Source organism: Topomyia yanbarensis, chromosome 2 (genome assembly GCF_030247195.1).
Source record: "Topomyia yanbarensis strain Yona2022 chromosome 2, ASM3024719v1, whole genome shotgun sequence".
In the NCBI taxonomy this organism is placed as follows: Eukaryota; Metazoa; Arthropoda; class Insecta; order Diptera; family Culicidae; genus Topomyia; species Topomyia yanbarensis.
Window position 1 is genome coordinate 363,224,751 of NC_080671.1, and position 21,160 is coordinate 363,245,910.

The 21,160-nt window shown below is 35.5% G+C and overlaps 1 protein-coding gene across 1 annotated transcript; it reads left to right on the forward strand.

Annotated features, from left to right (window-relative positions):
- The first annotated feature begins 908 nt into the window (after window positions 1-908).
- LOC131680717 (astacin-like) lies at window positions 909-12,213 on the forward strand. The gene is made up of 5 exons (XM_058961425.1): window positions 909-999; window positions 10,336-10,518; window positions 10,575-10,895; window positions 10,957-11,099; window positions 12,097-12,213. Exons 1-5 carry the CDS (start codon window positions 909-911, stop codon window positions 12,211-12,213), a joined length of 855 nt encoding a protein of 284 aa, XP_058817408.1.
- The last annotated feature ends 8,947 nt before the right edge of the window (window positions 12,214-21,160 follow it).

The window sequence follows — 21,160 nt, forward strand, 5'->3', positions numbered from 1 at the left end:
TACTTCTACATGAAGAAAGCCCACCTGGTCGTGTTTTCACCGCTAGGTAGTACTGTATACACCAGACTGTCACGACCAGACAATTTGGGGGGAAGGAGCGGGGTTACCCTATAGCCCCCCTTCACCGTTGGCAGACGTCTATCTGATCTGAGGCTTTGGTAAAAAAATGGACTGCCCGAAACGAACTCAATTACAGTGAATGCGATCCGTCAGTGCATTAGCAGTGCGTAATGTTCGCACTAGTTTTTCACATACACATATTGTGATTCTGATGAAGAATGATGTTCATAATACCTTTGATGGTTGTTGAAATGAATGAATTTCCTTTTCTCTTTAAATCTTGATGATTATCATTAATATTTTTTCTATTTTCAATAAATTTTCTTAGGGTGCCGGCAACTGACCACATTTTTCAAAATGGTTAAAAATTATTTTACTAAATTGTTAATATTTTTTTCAAGTTGACAGAATAAATTAGATTCTTTCATAAGTTGTTAGCTAAGGCCTCTAGCTTTCCATTGGTATGCTTATTCCCATATATTGTTCGATTGGAGTAATGTTGTGAGCCAAAAACAAAAGTGTGCCGACAACCGAACACATTCCCCTATACAGAAATCATATCTTAGATACGAAATCAGAGAAGAGAAGTACCACTTCGTGCAAAAAAACATCAAAAAGGTTTATTGGTGTTAATAATGAATAATTAAAGATTTCCGTCCGCATTGGCAACTCATGCGCATGGGATCTGACAGGCTCTTATTGATAAATCGTTTTGTTTTTTTTTTTCATATATTGTAAATATATAGAATACTCACGGCTTCTTGAAGTTAACGTTTTGAGCCGTGTGATCGATTTTCAAAAAGTCTATCACATAAAAGATCGGTGCGACAAGTTCATCAATCACAACCATGGACAAACACGCTATGCAGTTGACTGTTGATCCTTATCCAGTGAAGGCTCGGACTGTTGATCTGTGTCCAGGCGCTAAAGAAGATTTAGGTTAGCTAGATGATGATGCAAGCGATAAGAATCGTCGAAAAATAATGGTGGCGTGTGTGATATTGAACCCAACAATTTTTCATGATCAGGTCGTCGACCATACTCCATACTATGAACAATGATATGAATTATTCTCCTCTTTCCGTTAATAAATTCACATGTTAGCTGAACAGATGGGAATAACTCAAACAGTGTAATCGGTGTAATCCTGCGAACGTGACAACGTTTGCATACTTGCGAACACAAACACGCTGATTGATATCTAGTGAAATATGCACATGCGCCTGCGACAGCTGATAAAACAGAATGTTGTTAAATAAAAAAACATCTACTTCAAACAGCACGTTTTAGTTATTAATAATAAATGAGTTGATTTGCAATAAATAGATGGTTTTCTTAAGCACTCTGCTTTTATATCAGCCGGCCTAACCCACTGCTACCCAACTTTGTTGAATTTTAGAATTTAGTTTACCTTTGTTAAATTCAAAACCGAACGAACAGATAGGAAAATTATGAACCACGGCGACGTACACTTTGTTTGTCTTACATGACTGACGTTGACACATGAATGGTACCGCACATATTAACACGTTCGAGTAATTTTGGTCTTTCGTATTCATTTTAACAAACTTTACGTATAGATAAAAAATAGATATTACTTCTTTCGACCTTCGGTCTCCGCCCGCACTCAATTAGAGAGGCGAAACCACCTTCTTGTCTCTGTACACTGATAAAAATGTAAACGTTATGCCTACTGATTTTACACATAAATTTCTGCAATTAGCGTTGGCATATAGACACTATTTACTGACTCGTAAACCTAATGTGTGTATTTGCAAGAAATATTAATCTTACATTCACATTTCAAAACTATTAGACACATAAAACCAGATTCTATAACAGTACGCAGAATAACTTATGTGTGCGCATACAGAGTTTATACAGTTGACACATAGAAGGTACACCCAAAACAATTTCCCAATGCAAAAAAGGCATTACATCCTTTCGTGCATATTCCGAATTAGAATCATGCTTTCTTCGCATTGTAGACCAAGCATAGCTACTGCATTATACCAACACAACTTGATTCATGATGAAATAAATTGATTGAGAATACACGCTACCATATTATCTGCCCGCATGTAAAAGTATTAGTTGGTTTTGCTTGCTGAGTCTGCCAAAAAGGTGGTGTATTCTATACATGAATATCTCTGTGGTGTTTGTAAGAACTTCTGTCTTCATACACAGTTACGCTTTTTTGTCTGCGAACAACTAAATTCCAACCACACTAAACGCGGGAACAGTTTACGTTCACGAGAGTGTGTGATATACGCGTTGTTATTTTCCCATAGCGAATGGTTTTTGCAGTAAAATCATCGCTCTCTCATTCTGTGCTTCAGAGAAGAGTGGAAGAAAATGATTTGTGCTCAGATTGATTTGCGATGATCGTTGCCCAGGGCGATGATGTGCGCTAGATTCGCATGTTAGGGAAATAATATAAACTGAAATTAACTGCCAGTGCCACTGCTACTCAAAAGTGCAAAACCATGTCATCACTGCCCTTATAGTTTATGATACTTTAAATTTAGATACTTTTACTGCAAAATACTGATATGATATTACCTGAAAGCACTGTTGATATGAGGAATGCCAGAAATGATTGGCGGACGGCTTCTATCCGACAAATGTTGAATTAACTTGTTAACCCAATGTTCCCATATAGGTAACTTTCTCCTGCGTATAGTGCGCTTAAATAATCATTAATCATTATTTATGAACCTATCTAGTGGCTAGAACTCGCATATCGCTGGTAAATTTAGGGTTTAGAGAACGCCGAAAGCTCAACATATTATCAAAACAAAATCATCACCCACACCACACCAATTTGATGACGCTATAAACTGTTCTCTCCAATATGCAGCATGTAATCAGTAGAAAGGCGAAATGGAAACTGGTCCTTGAGCGTGTATTAATATTTTCAGAGCACACATGTATCCGAGTGGAGATGTCCTTTACATGTGTATTAGTGCGGAGTCATTTTAATACTAATGCTCCGATATCGTTAAATTCACTAATACATTCTCAACTGTGGGTTTGTGTAAGTTTCTGTGGTGTAATCGCCTTAATGCATTTTTGTCCCGGACCAATGTCGCTTTATATGCATTATACCAGTTATAATGCAAAATTCTCATTAGAATCATGCTTATTCGCATGTAATTCATGCGGTTCGCGTTTTGGGTGTATGTTTGTAATGTATAACATTAGCATTTCGTCTTAATATGGATTTTAAGTGGTTTGAACCAAATAGAATTAATGTTTGGATTTTTTTGAGTGTATATAGAAAATTTACGTCCTTTACAAAAAAGCACGACCGGAAATTTTTTACCTCTGAAACTGTCAACGTCGTCGAAAAATTTGAGGATTGCTCATATGACCCTATTCCATGCCTCCCATACTTTTTTCCTCGAGCCCTTACTTTATCATATTTGAGAGTAGACGCAGAACACTAGAATACAATTGTCGCTGTTGTTTCCATTGATTTCGCCTCGAAGCATGTTTGTTTTGCTTTCGGTATATATCTTTCAATGTATCGAAAGTATCTCTAGTAAAAGTCTTTGGTCCGCACTTTTGGTACACGCAGAAAAATATGGCCTGCTTGTAACCACAAACCGTTTAGTTGAATTTCAAATTAGTAAAATGCAAAGTTTGCCTATTTTTCATTTTAGTCTAGTTTACAAGTACATTACACACACGTTAGGAAAACAGGAAACGCTCGGTACTGGGAAACTTTGGGAAAGTAAGAAATAAAGCTAAACGGGAGAGAAAATTGCGAGTGAGAGAGAAGCTACTGGGTTAGGATAGAAACAATGCAAATACCTTTTGCTTAATACTTCAAGAAAGGCAGACATCAAAGTTAAAAGTTTAAGAAGATAGACAGTTGGAAATATTTAAATAAAAAGTGTATAGTAAAGCAAATAGGGAAGTGATAGAAAGTGGATTGAATAAATACCGGGAAGGAATCAGGTTTGAAACGAAAATAATAGTAGTCCCAGTAGCAAGCCCATGAGATTCCCCTCCCTATTCAATATTATTCGGTTGCAGGACCCATGATCGTACAATTCGTAGTTGCTACTCCGTGATTGACCAGAACAAGCGAAATTGCACAAAGAATCAACGAATGGGGCCTGGGAGTAGCTATCCATTCTCAATGTGCACTTTTCGAGAGTTCTATACTTTGCATACTACGGCTCTGGCCACGTCCTTGCAGTCATCGGTGAAGGAAAGGGGTGTTAGTGCAGCAAACGTTGTTATGGAGACCGTGTATACCTCTGCATCTCCACGATTGCCACGGGAAGCACTTTTTGTTAGTAGGATGAGGTAAAGAGTCACACAAATCTGGATTCACCTGGATAAGTGATACTATCTATGCAACTCTCAGAAGTGTGATCATGTGTTTTATGAATTTATGATAGTTTTATCGTTAGTTGAATTTATTTGGAAATGATCGGTTTGTAAAAAAAGCAACTTCGGCTTCGGACTGCCGACAGTCGGGAGTGTTGCTCATGTTCAATTGAACGATTTCATTATTCCTTGTTTCTTTATTCCGGCGAATCACGACATTCTAAAAACAATACAATACTATGAAAAGCGATTAGCTTTAGTGTTTCGAGACATTGGTCGTTATAGATATGCCAATACCAAGGTAATTGAAGATTTCATAATACAAGTAATATTTATCGTGTATAAACTTTGATATTTATATAGCAAATAAAATGACAATCATATATTGGTTTCTTTCTCCGCGAACAATTGAATACCCGATCAGAAAAGCATAACAAAACAATAACACTATTATAACTATGGTTGATATTTATAACAACTGGAGTTATATTCAGATAACGGAATGGAAAATGGATTGCGGACAGTTTTCTGTACTATCAATATTATAACATAATCTAGTATGAAACGATCAATTTATTTGTTTTATGTTATTTTAACAACTAACCAGGCGGATTTATAACAAGTTCTGTTTCAAAATATTTTTGAAATAAATAACTCCAGGTGTTATAAATCAGTTATGCCCTTCCGATCGAGTAAGGTGCCGCTTTTGATGTTATCATTATTCGCGCACGTTGTTAAGGTAACTGAAGCGCATTTTAAACGGTATAAAATAAGCACTACCGATATACTTGAAACGACTAGCTTTGTATATCGAACAAGATTGGAGACAATAAGAACTAAAAGAAAGTAGGGAAACTGGGGGTAAGACGGACATATTAAGGATATACTGAAATATAACATAGTAAAGGCATGTTTTTGTCAACATGTAATACTCTATGTTGTAGCTCCATATGTTGGCTTTCGAATGCCCAGAGGGATTACGTTACAAAAATCAATAAGTATTATTTTTTAAAGAACTAGAAAACGAAGAAATATCTGCACTTTTTCCAGACTGCGGGTGAAACGGACATATGGTGGGGGTAGACGGACATGTTGCAGAAATGATGATCCCAACACAAAATATTAAAATTTACTGTTTCTAATAGATATTTTGAATAGATTGTGGTTTTTCTTAATATACATGTTCAATTCAAGGAAAATAACGTTTTGGGGTTCGATTTAGAGTTAAAGCAAATGCAATTTTCTGGTATAGTTTTTGACGTTGTCATAAAGAGAGCTATATAATCAGTTCCAATGATTAGTCACAATCACTTATACAAAACGAGAAAATTATATACTAAATGCATAATTGGCATCATCAGTTCCTCGATTATACACAGTCAGGTATGGGACCTGCACAAAGTCTACCTTTTCCACGTTCTAGGAATTCCGTATTTAGCCTCGGTCACATTAACGTACATCCCGCAGTTTACTGTATGTGAGACTTCAGCTAACTGGATGGTTCTCCACGTTTGACTGCTAGATCTTCGTTTCTACATGCAATACATTCATATAAGGATGAATCACCAGAATTAATCAAGACCGTCCGTCTTGCCCCAAAAAATCCACGAAAAAAATATTTTTTTTCGATAAACCTTAAAATCGGAAATTCGAAAATTACATCCGCACGTAACGGCACTACTAATTATCAATATTTGCTTAAATTGTACACTTTTAGCAGTATTCAAGGCCTACTAAGTGTTTCATAATTCAAGGTTATCCATAATGATAGGGTACACATACAATACAATTGAAGTTTTATTGTTATATCCCCGTCCGTCTTACCCCACCTGTCCGTCTTACCCACAGTTCCCCTAACCTGTCACCTTTTACATGAATAATCAAGCTAGAATATTTTTATACTCAAGAAGAAATATAGTTAATATGACAAGTTGAAAGTATTCGATACAATGAGAACAATTAATTAATTTGGTTTAAATTAATTAATTAATTAATGAGACTAAAAGTAAGACAATGAATATGACAATAAAACATATGGTCGGTGTCAAGTCAGACCGGACTAAGTGACATTGTATTGATTTCGAGAAAAACGAGTTTAAAGGTTGAATCGCAGCATCCTTTACATTATAATTGAAAATTAATTTCTGCTATAATTATTGCTTATTGTAACATATTTCAAATCAGCTAAAATCGAATGTAGCTGAAGAAATTCTTTATCCAGTGCTATGATTATCTCATTTTTTAAGGTTTTGCGAGTTTTTTTTCATACGTTTATTTGACACGGCATTTGCAAAAGCTTTTTACGCCAGTTTCTTTTTTTACATAGCACGTTACAAAAATCCTTAAGACTAATTTTAACTATACTAGTAATTTGTCTAAAGCTAACACTGAAATCACTTTATTGTTTGCTTTTTTCCTTACAATGTTGTATTTCATAATGATCTAGTATTTTCGGGTGTATTTATTTACTTTTTTCTGTTATTGTCTAAACTTAAAAACTGAATATTCTAGGACACTTTAATTGGTGAATAATTAGCCTTGGATGAGAGTATGAGAAAATAAATTTAATTAAATTTTGACAGACGCTGTTTTTAGAAAATGATACATAAATTCCATGTATAGAGGAACATGGATTGGTCTTCCTCGGACTTGTAAAGAATCTACTAATTGTGATCTGGCTTCACGATATTCAGTGCAGGACCAAACAACATGCTCAATGGCGTGGTAACCCTCTCCACAAGCACAATGATTACCATCAGCGAGCCCAACACGACGGAGATGCGCATCTAAAGTATAATGATTGGATATGAGCCTAGACATCACACGGATGAAGTCCCGACTTACATCCAATCCTTTGAACCATGCCTTCGTTGATACTTTAGGGATAATTGAGTGTAGCCATCGTCCCATATCTCCATTGTCTCAAGATGTTTGCCAACTAGCAAGTGTCCTCTGTCGAGAAGCGCTATAAAATTCATTGTAAGCGATGGGTCTTTCATATATTTCACCATCTAGTGCACCAATCTTGGCTAAATTATCAGCTTTCTCATTGCCCGAGAGCAATGGGCGGGGAGCCACACTAGGGTAAATTTATAACATTTTCTTGTTAGGTTACTCAGAGATTCTCGTATCTACCCCAAAAAGAATGGATCGTGATTTTTTGACACATTTCGGAAACTATTATTTTTACTTCTAAATAAAACTTTACAAATGAAACATTTCAAATACATAAAATGCTTCTTTCAAATAGAGAAAAAATATTAAATCATTGAAAAACAATTGAACTGTACTCTTAATTTCAATTTGGATAATCATCTTCTCTCCCGATTCCTTCCCAACTCTCGTGGAATCAAGAATCATTTTCGACCTCAATTTTTTCAACTGTGAATTTTGATTAATTTGAAGTAGAGATAAACTGACGATGCTGTGTCTTAAAGACAACCCAAAGAATGTAATTATCTTCATCAAACCAAACGAGTTTGGGAGAATTGGCACTAAAGGAGACAAATATATGAAAAGCGTCCTAAATAAAGAGCGGTCCAAATTAGGCTGTTTACTCTATTCGTTCTTCTACGTCGTATTTCTATTTCTCTTGATTTCTGTATAAATTCATTGTAAAATTTTTCTGCAGTCCGCTTTATAAGACTCTTTCTCAAAATGGATGCTACATAACTTTTTTGAGAAAGGAAAACTAGGCAAATGTTCTACTAAACTAAGTCGTAATATTTTTCATTTAAGAGTATTTTATGAATTTTTTGGAATAAAGTTTTTCGAAGTTGGTATTTCTATAGTGTAAGGCTATTGCGACTTTTATGTATACTTCAGTACTTCATATTGTGACAAGTCTCAAAGTTAGCTCAGATGACAAATTTGACATAGTTTGGACAGATTTTGACCCACGCTCACTTCAATTGACGTTTTTGCCATTGGAACTAATGAAAGATTTTGGGAAAAATACATTAAATGCTAGAACTTTCGACTAGCTTTTAGAAAATTACAGTTTATACATTTAAAGGAAGCAGCATTTGAATGATCCGTTTCTTGAAAAATGCGGAAGTTAAGGTTTTGGGATATTTTGTCGCTAAAATCACCTCTTTTTAATATCATTTCTGCTGTATGCTGTAAATCATTCATTTTTTGCAGTTTTTCATATATTTAGTACCGGTTGAGATTGGATGGATCCCTGATCAGAGGTAGAACGATTTTTTGTCAAATATGGCGTTTGATGGAATTCAATACGTCTTGGTATATATGCGCTTCTATTGGAAGTACCGTTGTTCTACCTTTAACATTCTTTTTGGTGAAATTCCTTTGAGAATGCATGCAATTTTTACTACGTAAATGCGAAAATCATCCCATTTTCATTTGTCGAAACCATTGAAAATATGAAAAATGAAAGAAAAAAACATACAACTTTATTACTCGTTACACTTTTATTCCACTTTTTCAATTAACTGCGGAAGAACATTTTTGAAAGTACAATTATAGAATATAGTTACATTTCATAGGAGTTTAGGGCTATGCCAATAACCGGAGGAATGATAACATTTTTACCTTGTATCGAAAGTATTTTCCCTAAAAGGTACGGTATTGTATAAACACAAAAATTGCAAAAGTTGTTTTTTCACGAACCTAGAATGATGAATCTGTTAAAGTAAAATTTCTTATAAATAAGAATAACATTTTATTATGTATGGTGATACAAAATAAATTAATTATTTTTTAACACTATTTTTAAAAATACATCAGTTTTACCGCATAACCGCGCGTTGCGGTAAGCGGTGCGGTTTTAATATTTTTGGCGGTTGTGGTGCGGACAATCCATTTACCGCCCACATCCGCACCGCAACGAACCCTACTCAGGAGACATTATGACAAAAAGAAATTTGCTTGAAGGATACAAAGCAACAGCAGTGTTTTCCTCGACATCCTTGGACTGACAGTCTGTTTAAAACCAGGACAACCTACTATTAGATCGGATGATTGGAACTTGAGTTACAGCAATTTATTGGCCGTACTTTTTAAATCATATGTCGGTACGTAATATTCGAAGCAAACACATTTCATGCAACGATGTTCACGAAAAAACAATAGTTGTGTAGTACGAAAATTACTATTTTCACTGTAGGCAAACTCTTTTTATTAATTGAAACGTATTTTTTAGGCAAAACATTGCAAATAATTGAAAATTGTTTTACGAAATAGTTATTGTAATCAGTAACAAAATTTTAAAAGTGTTGCTGAATCGTTGGGTTTCCTCTGGAGACATTGTTTGCGATGAAAACAATATTGCAATGTAAGCTTCATAGTCTAAAAAGAATTTCAATGATTAGTGTGTTAAGAAATGCCATATCATATTGTATGGTGGATACACTCTATTTCTTTTGCAAAGTTTGTGTTCTGCGACCCAACATCTACTAAACAAATGTAGGTTTGCTATAAAATTAGCAGTATTTATGACCGCGTTCCTTAAAGATTGGGTCCATTATGCTTCGCCCAGTTTTACTCTGCTTCTCACTATCTACACAAAACTACTGTCCTGATAGAAATCAGAAATTAGTTTTCAATATTCAATATCACATATCTAGAAAGTAAGTATCCTTTCATAAGAACCATTCGTGCGAAAAATATTCAGCTGCCAGATGTGGGTTCTGTAATTAAAATTGTCATTGAATCGAATCCATTGTTTTGAAATATGCTATATAAGCAAACCGCTTTAAGTATCCTTCAGTTAGTGAAAAATGATCGACTTAAGCTTGTTGGTGGCTCTCGCAGCTTTAGTTTCCTGTGGACTAGCAGCGGATTTTAGGATTCCAATCCACCGGAACCATCGTCGTGGAGAACGCAATTTTGCTACGAAGCCTTCTCTGGAAGTTGGTATGTATTGAATAATTCAGTCAGTGTTGCGATATTGTCGATTCAAACATTTTGCAGGAGAACGATTGCGGCATTATAACCGCAGAGTGAACAAAACCTTTGCTTTCGAGCAGGGTATCGGATATTACTATCAGTTTGATATTATGCTGAAACCAGATGTCGAGCAGAATGCAATACTGCCATATGATAATAACCGGTGGCCAGGGGCAATTGTACCGTACGTGATTGCTAGCACATTTAGTAAGTGCATTAGATGAAGAATATGTGATTGATTCTAATTTTTAATGGGTTTTCAGATGAGGCTGAGCGTTTAATAATTGAAGAAACGATGCGTCATTATCAATCTTTAACGTGTGTTCAATTTAAAAATCGTACTAAAGATGACACTATCTACCTTAAGATTGACAACACAGCAAGTGGATGTTGGTCTTACGTAGGAAGAAGTCCGAACAACGCCTATAACCTAGTAAACCTACAAAAATCGGGTTGTATAACCAGTGGTACAGTTGCTCATGAGTTAATGCACGCTCTTGGATTCTACCATGAGTTCACCCGACCAGACCGCGATGAATATATAACAATTAACATTAGTGCTCTGGCGCGGGAGTACCAAACAGGTTCGTTTCGAAGGGATAAGTTTGTAGTTGTTGCTTACATTAAATTCGTTCTTTATTCTAGAATCATTCTACAACGCTAACTTTGCTAAGCATACGAACGAACAAGTCGAGCTGTATAATATTCCCTACAACTACGGTAGTGTGATGCACTATTCAAAGTATGCAGGGGCGGCAAGCCTTGACAGCCCAGTTATGATGCCTAGAGTAAGTTTGTCGATTTGATTTCGTTTATTAATAATATTCACTAGGCGTTCTTAGTGGAGAAAAATTTTTGGTAAAAAAAAATTCTCCATTGAGGAGAAAATTATTTTAAAACATATTTACGCGTAAGGGGCAGAAAACCGATAACTAAATTAGTTATGGAATTTTGCGTTTTGACTTCGCGTCATCAGAATCCGACACTAACTTAGTGACAGGACTAAGCTAGCACCGGATTGACGCTAGCTTCTAAAACGAAAACAGTATTTGTGTTTTTGAATGAACCCCTAGTCCTACGTGATGCCATGCAAAAAAAGGAGTTTTGATTTAGCTGATGAGAATTGATGAAATCGAGACTAGGTTTGGCTTAGCAAGCCATGCTATTTATAGTTCTGTCACTATGTTAATGTCGGATTCTGACGAGACGAAGTCGAACCGAAAAATTTCGTAACTAAGTTAGTTATAGATGTTGTGCCTTTAACGCGCAAATGTGGTTCAAAACATTTTTCTTCTTTGTGAAGAAAAATAAATGTTTTTCCCTACATTTTTCTTCACTAAGGAGAAATATTGTTTCGACTTCATCAATTCTCATTAGCTTTATTAGAACTCCTTTTCTTGTGGAACGTCACGCTGGACTAGGAGGTTTGCACAGAAACACATATAGTGTTTTCATTTTTGGAGCGAGCGTCAATCCGGTGCTAGCTTAGTCCTGTCATTAAGCTATTGCGAGAATCTGAAACGCTGAATTCCATATTTTAATTTAATAATACTGATTTAATCATTGATAGCCAAACCGAGGCTGGGCTGCTGACTTCGGCAACGAACTTGGGTTATCTGCCGTTGACGTCCGGGCAATTAAATATATGTATTGCAACAGAAGTAATCTGTAACAGTGCTGGATTTTCACCATAAGACAAAATTGGCTGAGATCAGGAAGTGTATGTTCTTATTATTTGTTCATTTATAAATTTGTTAGTAAATTAGCAAACTTTATTGATTTCAGACAACTGCTGCCATTATTACTATTACAACTACTACTGCCAACAAAATCTCAACTACCACAAAACCACAGTGCCGACAAAAACCACATGTGTGTGGTATTATCTTCTATAAACATTAAAATTTTACTGTATCTGAAACATTTAGTTTTATTTTCCGCCCACTACCCTGGCTTCCGTTGGTTTGTTGTACGCAAGCGGATCCAGGGGGAGGTTCTTAGGGGTCCGGACCCCCCCCCCCCGAAAATTTTTAACTTCTTGAAAAATTTTAAAACAGTTTCTATTTTAAATTCATTATAAGTATAGGATAGGATTATAGGATATTGCATAATACGTGTTGTACAATGAATATTTCATAGGCGAAATTTTGGACCCCCTCAGAAATTTTTTTCTGGATCCGCTCCTGGTTGTACGGTCATGATTCGCTGGTTGATGGGACTTATGATACTAGTTTCTGCACAGAACAAAAGTCCAAACAACAGTTGGACATGATGTACACATATCTTAAGGCTGCGTTTGACACTGTTAACCATGAGATACTGTTAACGAAGCTTGATAAACTTGGATGCACTACCCGATTCTGCCATTGGTTTCGATCATACCTTGTTCGTCGTGAAGTCGTTGTTCAAATGGGAGACAATGTATCTGAATCCTTTTCCAACCATTCTGGAGTTCTTCGAAGTAGTACGCTTGGTCCGCTAACGCTTTCACTGTTCGTGAATGATGTGGTTTTCACCTTAATGCGTGGAGGAAAACTGTTCTCGCCAACGACTTGAAAATATTTCTAGTTATAAGGAAAGAAGCCGATTGCCGTGAGCTACAGTATCTCGTTGATACCTTTTACAGGTGGTGTAAAAGAAATATGATGGTTCTTAGTGTTGCTAAATGCTTTGTTATCAGCTTTCATCGAACGAGGAACATGTTTACTTTCAACTACAACATTGCTGGAACTCAGCTGCAACGCGTTGACCATGTAAAAGATTTGGGCGTCATCCTAGATGAAAGGCTGATGTAAACCCATTACTTCTCGGCGATCATTGACAGTGCAAATCGTCTACTAGGTTTTATGCTCAAAATACCCAACGAATTTCGAGATCATTTATGTTTCAAAGCGTTATATTGTTCACTGCTCCGCTCACAGTTGGAATTCGCAAACGTCGTCTGGTACCCCTACCATGCAACTTGGAGCCAAACAATTGAAGCCGTCCATATAGTTCATTACAATTATTCTGTCACAAGATGGTGGTTGTGCAGCCTTTTTTCATAGCCGCGTGTTTTTGGAAAGGGTCCACGGCCGGAAACCTATTCAGGTCCGTAGCCAAGATTTTGTTTCGGGAGGGGCTTAAAAATTATTATATAAATATATAAATTCTGATGACTTGAGATAGTCACTGGAAACTGAACGTAATTATGAAAAGTCCTTAAAACCCTAAAAATATGTTGTCTGTTACAAGAAAGGTTACAGTGCATCGATGAATTAAATTTGATTATTATTAATTTACAAGTTAGAAATTTCTCTAGTTACAAAAATGAATAGTTAAGAGTTCAAAGTGTTTAGGCCTGCTTGAAAATGCTATGCATTCTAAACTACACATTTACAAGGTGTAGAAGACGCTAAATTGAAATGAGTGAAAAAATACCCAAAAACCCGTCTCACGAAACTTTACACGCATTTGCTAATCAGGAGAACGAAACCAACGTCAAGGTTGTCTCCATGGATAGGAATATATCAGTGAGAAATCCAAGTTTACCGTTGCAAAGAATATCCGAACAAAGTGAATGTCGAAATTTGCCTCAAAGCTTCTGATAAGGCAGGTGATTTGTAGATGCGGAAAATAGGTTCAACCTCTCATGATCAGGCGTCTTACTACTATTACTAGTTCTGTGACTTCATCCGATGTTTGCGTTAACTCAACTTTATGAAATTTTCAATTTAAATGATACTGGTCATTAGAGTGGGACATGGTTATATGAAAAAAATAAAATTTGGCTCCGAGTAACTTTTTGGGTCCCATTTAGCTCCCAGAACAACTCTGCAAATTTTTAGCTCGATCGGTGAAACTATATTTTTGCGCCCACGGTTTAAAGTTTACATGGGATTTAGTATGGGAAAATTGTCTTTTACAAATTAATTCTTCCAAGAGTCGCCCGTTATCTCCTAAAAATAAACAGATGTTTGATTTTTATAGGAAATTTGTCAACGAAACAAAGTCTAGAAGACTTCAAAACGATCGGATGCTTGTGGAAAAAGTTATTGAGCAAAAACCTATTGATGCCCTGAAGATTGATGAAAATTTCACTTTTCATAGCATCACTGCTTCTGACGGTCTAATTATAGACAAAATTTTTAACTTCCTCTTATTATGTACAAAAGAAGCCTCAATTTATCCCTCAAAATCTCGCGAAGTGGCCAAATAGTGTAGATAATCGATTTAGACACATTAAGAAAGGATTAAAACAAAATTGCGTATAATTGGACAACCAACAGCAGTGGTGCTAGAAAAAATAAATATTTTATCAATCATCAGAGCATCAATTGGTTTCTGCTTAATAACTTTTTTCTCAAGCGTCAGATCGTTTTGTGGTTTTCGAAACTTTGTTTCTTTGTTAAATTTCCTATAAAAGCCACATAACGATTTATTTTTAGGAAGTAATGGGCGACTCCTGGAGGAATTATTTTGTAAAAGTTAACTTTCCCATACAAAATCCCATGTAAACTTTAAACAGTGGGCGCAAAAATATAGTTTCACCGATCGAGCTAAGAATTTGCACAGTTGTTCTAGGACCCAAATGGTACCTAAAAAGTTGCTCGGAGCTGGAATCTATTTTTTGTCCCACCCTACTGGTCATGTCGTAATCATAACAATTTTGAGAAAAAACACATCTTTTTTATTTGACTCTCGTGGGGAATGGGTTAAAGACTCTCTTCGACAATATTATCAGGCAACTGAGAATAACTATCTATTTATCTATTTAAGTAAATTCTTTTTAAATACCTTTTATATCATTGGATTCAAATATAAAATAAAAATATCGTAGACAGATTTTCCTAGATCCCTGAAACTATAGTAAAAGTCAAATTGTAAAGTGAGTGCAAGAAACTACTGATTTCACTACAAAGCAAAAATAAGAACCTTAGCTCTATTGACTTTCAGCAATCTTGTAAAACCGTTGGAACTTGAGAAGATTACCTAGATTAAGTAAATATTATATTTGAACATTTGAAGGTTTCATTTCGTAATTCATGGGTTTTTGGATATATAAAATATATATTTTAATGATTTAACCCATTATAACCCAGCTATGTTAAAACTTTGGTAATTTATAAAATACTTCTCGAGCCCTCATATTATGCCGAATTAAGTATGGGAAAAATAAAATAACCACTTTGGCACGTTTTGTTACGAAAAAAAACTAACGTTTGAAATTTCATACGCTGGGCTGATAGGGTATCAAAAAATCATTACATAGAAAATTCGGCTAAAATCTTTATATTCAGCATAAAATCGAATAATATCTTCAACCAGGCGAGATCATTCATTGAGCTGCTTTTTTGAATAATTTTAACACTTCTCTTCTCTCTCGTGTCGTTTCGTCTCATGATTGGTTCGTTGCATCAAACCATCTTTCCCTCAAACTTTGTAATTATATTAAGAAAAAGAACATTTTCTTACGAAAATTTACATAAAACATAATCTAGGTGGAACCAGGTATGATTTGCTACGTATTAAGCATTTGTTAGCCTTGAATGCACTGATTCAACGTTAAAATCAGCGAGAAAGTTGTGAGTCCCCTCCTGGTCCTAAAGAGGAAATAATTTTGCCTTAGGACAAAAGATATCGGTTCAGCCTAGCGTATGGAATTTCATACCTTGAACTACCAGCAGAATTTTCGCAATTGTTTGAGTAATTTCTTCCATTTTTTCGCATTGAGTCACATCTTTCACACCTCTCATGGCCATTCGTTCACAATCCGAAACAAGAATTAGTGATTTAGAAGAGAGAATTAATAATATGTATTGTTCATATTTTGGTTTGAATTTCGTCCAACTTTGACATTCGAAAACACTATGGAATTTTATAAAAAAATATTATTGAGCACACACATTATAAATTATAGGGTATTAATTAACGTTCACAGAAGACCAGAAGTAAAACGCTTTTATTGTATAATAAGTATGATCCAGAAATGTGTTGTTTTTACGTATGAAATTTCATACGCTAGGACATAATGGGTTAATCTACTAATGGAAACTACCCAGAATTTAAGCTACTGAGCAAAACTGCTCAGAACTTGTTCACTAGTCGAAAGAAAATTACTTAGCACTGATTAGTAAAATTAGGTAAATATAACATTGATGACATCACCAAAATAACTAGAAACTATAAACATAGGTGAGCTTAATAATTTCAGCATCACTTGCTTCCGACACATGGAGAGAACACATCGCATCTAATTTGCCGAAGAGGCTTTCTTTTAGAGTTGTCTGTTTTTAAATTACAGCAAATTATCCGTTTCCTGTGAAACTTTTGCAAAATATTTTGTCAATTCGTTAAACAAATATGTGGACACTGATCTGCTCAGTTTTTGGTTTGTTTTTGAATAAAAATAATTAGCGCTTGATTTTTTTTACAATCATCATCAAGATTGGAAGAGATGTATAACTTCTTGGAGAAAGTTGTCTGATTACAAGTTTGCTTTACCACTATATTGGAAAAAGTTTCAATTAAAGTTGTTGCACCTAACGCATCAAAATTGTGCGGATAACGAAGACGAAATGCTACTTAGCTACTTTTCCTTACTTGCTGTCAAACCTTCGCGATAAGTCTCACCTGCTCAGGTCTGCTGCAAATATCGTACCCTGTTGAGACATGAACCGGTCCGGGGGTGTCGACCATAAGGATTTACATCTGTTTACAACACTCCTTCGCCGGGTTTCTTATCCTTCTTGGTGCTAGTCGTTCATTTTTATCTGCTAGCTAGTGCTGAGAACTTCATGGCGGCAGTATTTCACCCTATACCGATGCCAATTTTCGAGATCCGTTTCACTGCCACTCTAACGGAATAATCATCGGCGGTAAAATTTTTCTAGACAACGATATCCCGATTTTCTCCAACTTCGTGTTTTTCCTCCTTAACTGCCGTTGGTAGCCCTCTGACCGACATCTGCTGTCTACTCACTACTTTTGCTAATATCGAGGCTTGTCGATATGTTAACTGATCCTTCAGAGAAGCCGTCCAACTTGACATACATCCCTTTCCAGCCACCCTCGCGAAGTATCGTCCTTGATTTCTTCATTGACTTGTTTCTAAAGTGACCGAACTCAAATGACATTTTATGTGTCCAAACGGTTTGCAGTATATTTATTTTCCTGGACAGGAAGATAATAATTTTTTAAAAGTGATTCAAAACGATCATGGGGGGGGGGGGGGTTGAAACCCCGACCCTCCCCGTGCGCACGGGCCTGTGCTGTTCATGTATGGTTGAGAATGCTAAACATGTCAATATTTAACCTCAACTGGTTACTACAGTGCAAAGGCTTTGGTTGGTGAATGAAAAGACATCGATTTAAAATGAAGGCGTTCGATTTACTCATGAAAATCCCATCCATCTCTGACTACATTAATTTCGACCGAAGTTCTGGCAACATTGTCCACACCGACTGTCAAAAGATCGTTGTTTTAGTTTAGACTCTAAACTTTAGAGTTATTAGTGGATACGCGGAAATATCTTGATTACAAATTATGTCCGTTGTGGTGGTATAATACGGAGCTGATTCCGGATGTATCTTAATTATGTAGCTATTATTATCATTTATTAATAGCTGTGGTTTGAGTCGGCTCACTAAACATATGAGATCGAAAATGATCGGAGATTATCTTCAGATTCAGTAGATCTGCACCGTGCATAAAGTAAACTTCTCCACCAGATTCAATGACCGACAAATTTGAACCCAGTGAATACATCTGATCTCATTTGAGACATCGAGATATTTAATTTAGTAACACCCACAAATATGTGAGAAACTACGGAACATCTTTGAGCAACTTTTGTCTTGAGGACTTCGATAGGAATACATTTCGATTTTCGTTTCATTTTGTTCGTTTTTCCTTTCGTGCGATTTAAATGCGGTATCGTTTTAGGGTGTATGTGTGGAATCTTTTTAACAGAGGCCCGATTCAGTTCGACGAGATTGGCAAATTTTTGTATGTACGCACCAAAAAATTCTGAATTTTATCGTTGACGTAATTCCAAACTTGCCACAATCTAACAAACCGCAATTGACTAAATGACGGAATATAACCGTGTTCTGTTTAATTTTACATGGAAGATGTACTTTCCATGCGCAGTGCCTTAAAATTACACTCTTCAACATTTTAAACAAACGCCATATGTGAAGTAAAATTACATGTCTCGCAAAATTCAACGACATGTAAAATCTAAATTAAACGTAAAACTATGTCATTTTTGATGCTCGTATATGTCATGGTCAAGAGACGTACATTTACACAATTTTTTCTAGGTGTGTATTTATCCCAAGCAACATAGGGTGAAGTGCCTATTTTCACCATACTAAGGAGGGCGCCGCACTGATTCATTAATTACTCGGTCTACAAACAATGGAATACGCACAAATTGGCTTCAACAGCTTTGCTTCGTTGTTAAGTACCAAGATAATAACATACATGCGCTGAAAACAGTGAAATTCTCGTGTTTGAGCGAAACGAAAACACGAATCGAGTGCCCCTATTGTTGCGCTACCATTTGACTCAATGCGTTAAACAAAGATGGCAGACACTGCTCTAACCAACGGCTTCAAATGGGTAGCGTGATAATAGAAACATAGCGATAATGGGCTCATCACCCTACTTAGTTTGTGAGAAAATGCTTAGTTTTAAATCGAGCTCATAATTGGAAAATAATATGAAACATCTGGAAGCAAATATTTTGCTCTTTTATAGTTAAATTTCACCAGTGCGTCAAGATTTACTGTAAATTATTCAATTTCATGTTTATATTTTTCACGCGCCCTGAAATAAAATCTGAAATGGATAAAAATATAATAATTAGATATCGCACTTCAGGTAAATGACGCAAATTTCGATTGCGCCTAACAATATGCAATTCGATAAGGCGAAATAATTGTGAAATCGTCATGGCCGCCTTCTCGTTGTGGCTGATTCGTTGACAGAAGAAAAACAATGAATAAAGATGCATCATTGGCGCCTTATCGTTGTTTCAAATTTGTGTTGTTGTAGTGCTGGTAAGTATTTCACAAGTTTGCAAGAACAGTGAAGACCTGATTTTATCAGCATCCGATTTTATCAGCTTCATATGAAAATTGATAGTTGGTAGCTTGATGATCTCTATCAGACGAACCACATTGAATATGACTAAATCCTGTCTTGAGTATATTTTTCTTATCCTGAGATCCGAAATATTCAAGTGTTTTTTTAATTATGCGCTGTCAGACCCCCTTAAGGGAAGTTTGAGCTAAATAATCAGGAAAGCTTATGAGGCTATATCTACGGACTAAAGAAGAATATTTTAAGAGCTTCGGTTTCTTGAAAAGAACGAAAAATATATGTCCCGATTTTATCAATGTCCCCGTCTTCACGGTATATTGTTATTTATTCGATACTTATTGCAAACAACCGCTGGCAACTGCTTTCCACTATAGCATTGTGTTACTTTCATCTAACAGTTATCAAGCAGAATAGTCTCCACCTATTAAGTATCGTTTAAAGTAGGTTTTGTTAAATGGAGGATAATTTTTTTAGTCATCAGCACCACTTTTTACGGGTTGATTAGCAGAAACAAACTTGTTTGTGGTCTATTAGCAACAAATCATGGTCTGGCAAAATGCTTTGATAATTTTCTATAACTAATATTTAACCAAATAGGTTGAATTTTTTCATTGACTTGTTACATATGATGCTTGTGATGTGTGTTAGGGCATTGCAAAAAAAATTTTTTTTTGAATTCTCGAAGGCCCCCCATCTCATATTGTGACAAATGTCAAAGTAAGCTCAGATGCCAAATTTCACATCATTTGGACAATTTTAGACCCCCGCCCACCTCGCTTGAAATTTTTTGAAATATGGGAAAATATGGAGGAAAAATACATTAAATGCAATAACTTTTGAAGTAGCATTCAGAAAATTAAAATTTATACCTCTTTTGGAAGGAAATAATCTTAGTATTTGAATGGAGATATACTTGTTTCTAGAAAAATACGGGAAAGTGGGGTATTGGGTCATTTTGGCCCCAAAAATCCCCTATTTTTAATGATTTTTCTGCTCCGTGATGCATGTCATACATATTTTGTAGTTTTTTTAATGTGAAAAAATCTCAGAAATCGAACGGAACCCTTTTGACCTTAGTCCGAATACGAGAAGTTGGGGTTAAATGGCCTTTTGTCATTCATATTAAACTTCATCATTTTCTCGTGAATATATCTCTATTATTCTTCACTCAATTTTCATAAACTATACCTTGTTGAATGTGAAAAATCCTTAGGATTATAATAAAAATAGATTCATTACCGGTAAAATTCAGGAACATCAAATTATCTGACATATAGTGTCGATTTCACATTTTTATCATAAAATCGCACATATTAACTCCATTTAACAACAAAATTCTTATTCAATTTACTACTTTTAGTGAAAAATATGCTTAGGGATCACACGAGGAAAGTTTCACTCCTGGAAAAATAGGGGAAGTTGAGGTATTAGGACAAATAATGAAAAAAATGAGATTTGTAGAGTAAATATCAAAAAGTTTGATGTTTCTGAATTTTGCCTTCAACGTTTTTATTTTTGTTTTATTCCTCAGAATTTTACACGTTCAATAAGATACATTTTATGAAAATTGATTGAAGAATAATAGAGATATATGCATGAGAAAATGATAAAATTTAATATGACTGACAAAAAGCCCTATAACCCCAACTTCTCGTATTCAGACTAAGGTCAAAAGGATTGCGTTCGATTTCTGAGATTTTTTCACATTAGAAAAACTACAAAATATGTATGATTTGTATCACGGAGCAGAAAAATCATTAA